At 38.5% G+C, this 2,031-nt stretch overlaps 1 protein-coding gene across 2 annotated transcripts in view; it reads left to right on the forward strand.

The window, feature by feature from the left end:
* Nucleotides 1-238: 238 nt before the first annotated feature.
* LOC108629556 (glutamate receptor 1-like) overlaps nt 239-2,031 on the forward strand; it is a 6,005-nt gene continuing 4,212 nt past the window's right edge. For both annotated transcript variants that reach the window (XM_026817406.1, XM_026817407.1), the window contains exons 1-2: nt 239-456; nt 1,700-1,912. In XM_026817406.1, coding sequence (XP_026673207.1) covers nt 257-456; nt 1,700-1,912 — 413 coding nt within the window. In that variant the 5' untranslated portion in view covers nt 239-256. The remainder of the gene's footprint in view (nt 457-1,699; nt 1,913-2,031) is intronic.

Below are 2,031 nucleotides of genomic sequence, written 5' to 3' on the forward strand. Positions count from 1 at the left end.
CCCACTAGGTGTCTCGAGCTTGCAAGCTTTTGATTCACAATTTGAACCATATCTGGTGGGTAAACTAGGAAAGAAACGAAAGAAGATGTGGAAATTTTATTATTTCCCATAAACAATTATAGGCTGAAATAAAATTGTTTTACTTTATTAAGAGAGCTTAATAAAATCTAACAATACTGTTTCACGTTATAATCTAATTTTATGATTGTTCAACTGATCAATCCTTTCTTAGGAAGCAGACATCGCAATTGCTCCCATGACAATCACTTCGGAACGTGAGCGAGTGATCGACTTCAGTAAACCGTTTATGTCACTGGGAATTAGCATCATGATCAAGAAACCGATTAAACAGAAGCCAGGGGTGTTCAGCTTTTTGAATCCATTGAGCAAAGAAATTTGGGTCTGCGTGATCTTCTCATACATCGGTGTATCCATCGTTCTCTTTACCGTATCCAGGTAAACAAAAGTTTTGCTTATTCCTTGGCTGATTCAGTAGTTACAGTCAATATGTAGTCAGACCCAGATTCGCTTAGGCATTTCTACTTGCAATTTATTAATTACATTATTATCTTTATTATTTTAATCGAGAATATAGTTCACGAAAATACAGATTTGCTAATTTCATAAGCTGCGGCGAGCTTCTTAAGCCACTTAAGAGTATAAGCAAAAGTTATAAATCCTCCGAATCGTCTCATACAACGTTGTATTGATACATATCATTTATTACTCGCGATTCCTCTGACTCTCGTAGAAGTAAGGCTGGAAAAAGAGACACTGGGCTAGGTCAGTAGACTTGCCTTCTGGCACTGAAGCACAGCAGTAAAGATCATCCAACATAGCACAAGAGCCAGGAAACTGGACCGCGGACAATAATCTCGCCACATTATAATCAAATCTTATCTTACAATTAAGTCATTTTCTTTTATACATTTCATATTGTGCTAAGTATTTGTAAATTAATTATTGTATATTTCATTTACATTATTTGTGTATTATTTCCCATAAGCAAAATTTGTAATTAACGAGGAATACTTCATACGAAAGGATGCAATTATGTTAAATTGTAAATGTCAATACTCATTCGAGGCACTGCATACTAATACACTTTTAAACGAACGGAACGGTAACGCAAATTAGAACGAACATGACGAGGAGGTAGTAATTTATTGTCAGAGAAATTTCCGTCTCCGTGATTGATCGGTGGACTCAATGCCACTCTCTAGCCGCATACGACATTACCTTCCCCTTAGCCTTTTCCTCTCTCGATGGTTAATTATCCTGGCTGGCTTTGTTTACCGCCTCCGTTAGCGCAACGGTTACGTGTGGACTCGCGACAATTACGCGTACATTTATCGCGATCCAGCTGCAACATTACCGGGCAAGCAGCCGCGCGATAAATCGTCGGTGCTTCTATTTCAGCCACACTCGAGCTATTTACCTGTTCCCTATCTCGCGTGATTTCTCCGAATACGGACTCCTAATGATCGTCCCAGCGTTTAATCATTCACCATCTCGGCGAACAATTTTACCGTTCTCGATAGCGAAACAACCAATATTTACAAATTCGTGACTTTTCTTTCTATGTGTATGAAAAGTTTCGTTCGGTGCTCGTAGAAAAATACCCCAGCATGAAAATGAATTCTAATAAATTTTAATGAATATAAAATATATGAAAGTTAAGACTGGACGTTTTGAACAGATTCTCGCCCTATGAATGGAGAGTGCTGACTCTCAGCAGTAGTGCGGACTCGACAATGGCAGGGAGAAATGATCCCACGTTGCAACACCCCCATGGATCGCAAGGATCTCCTCACATGCCGACTTCCAGCATGGCAAACGATTTCAGTATTATCAACAGCCTTTGGTTCGCTTTAGCAGCATTCATGCAACAGGGTTGCGACATATCACCCAGGTAATTCATTTGTTGGTGCCATTGTCATCCAGCTTGTTAATCAATTTCGATATAATAATTAATCTAGTACATCATTAAAATTAATTACAGTCATTTTAGGTAATTAGATATTTCTATAC

Source organism: Ceratina calcarata, unplaced genomic scaffold (assembly GCF_001652005.2).
Source record: "Ceratina calcarata isolate Rehan_Ccalc_2016 unplaced genomic scaffold, ASM165200v1 scaffold576.2, whole genome shotgun sequence".
In the NCBI taxonomy this organism is placed as follows: Eukaryota; Metazoa; Arthropoda; class Insecta; order Hymenoptera; family Apidae; genus Ceratina; species Ceratina calcarata.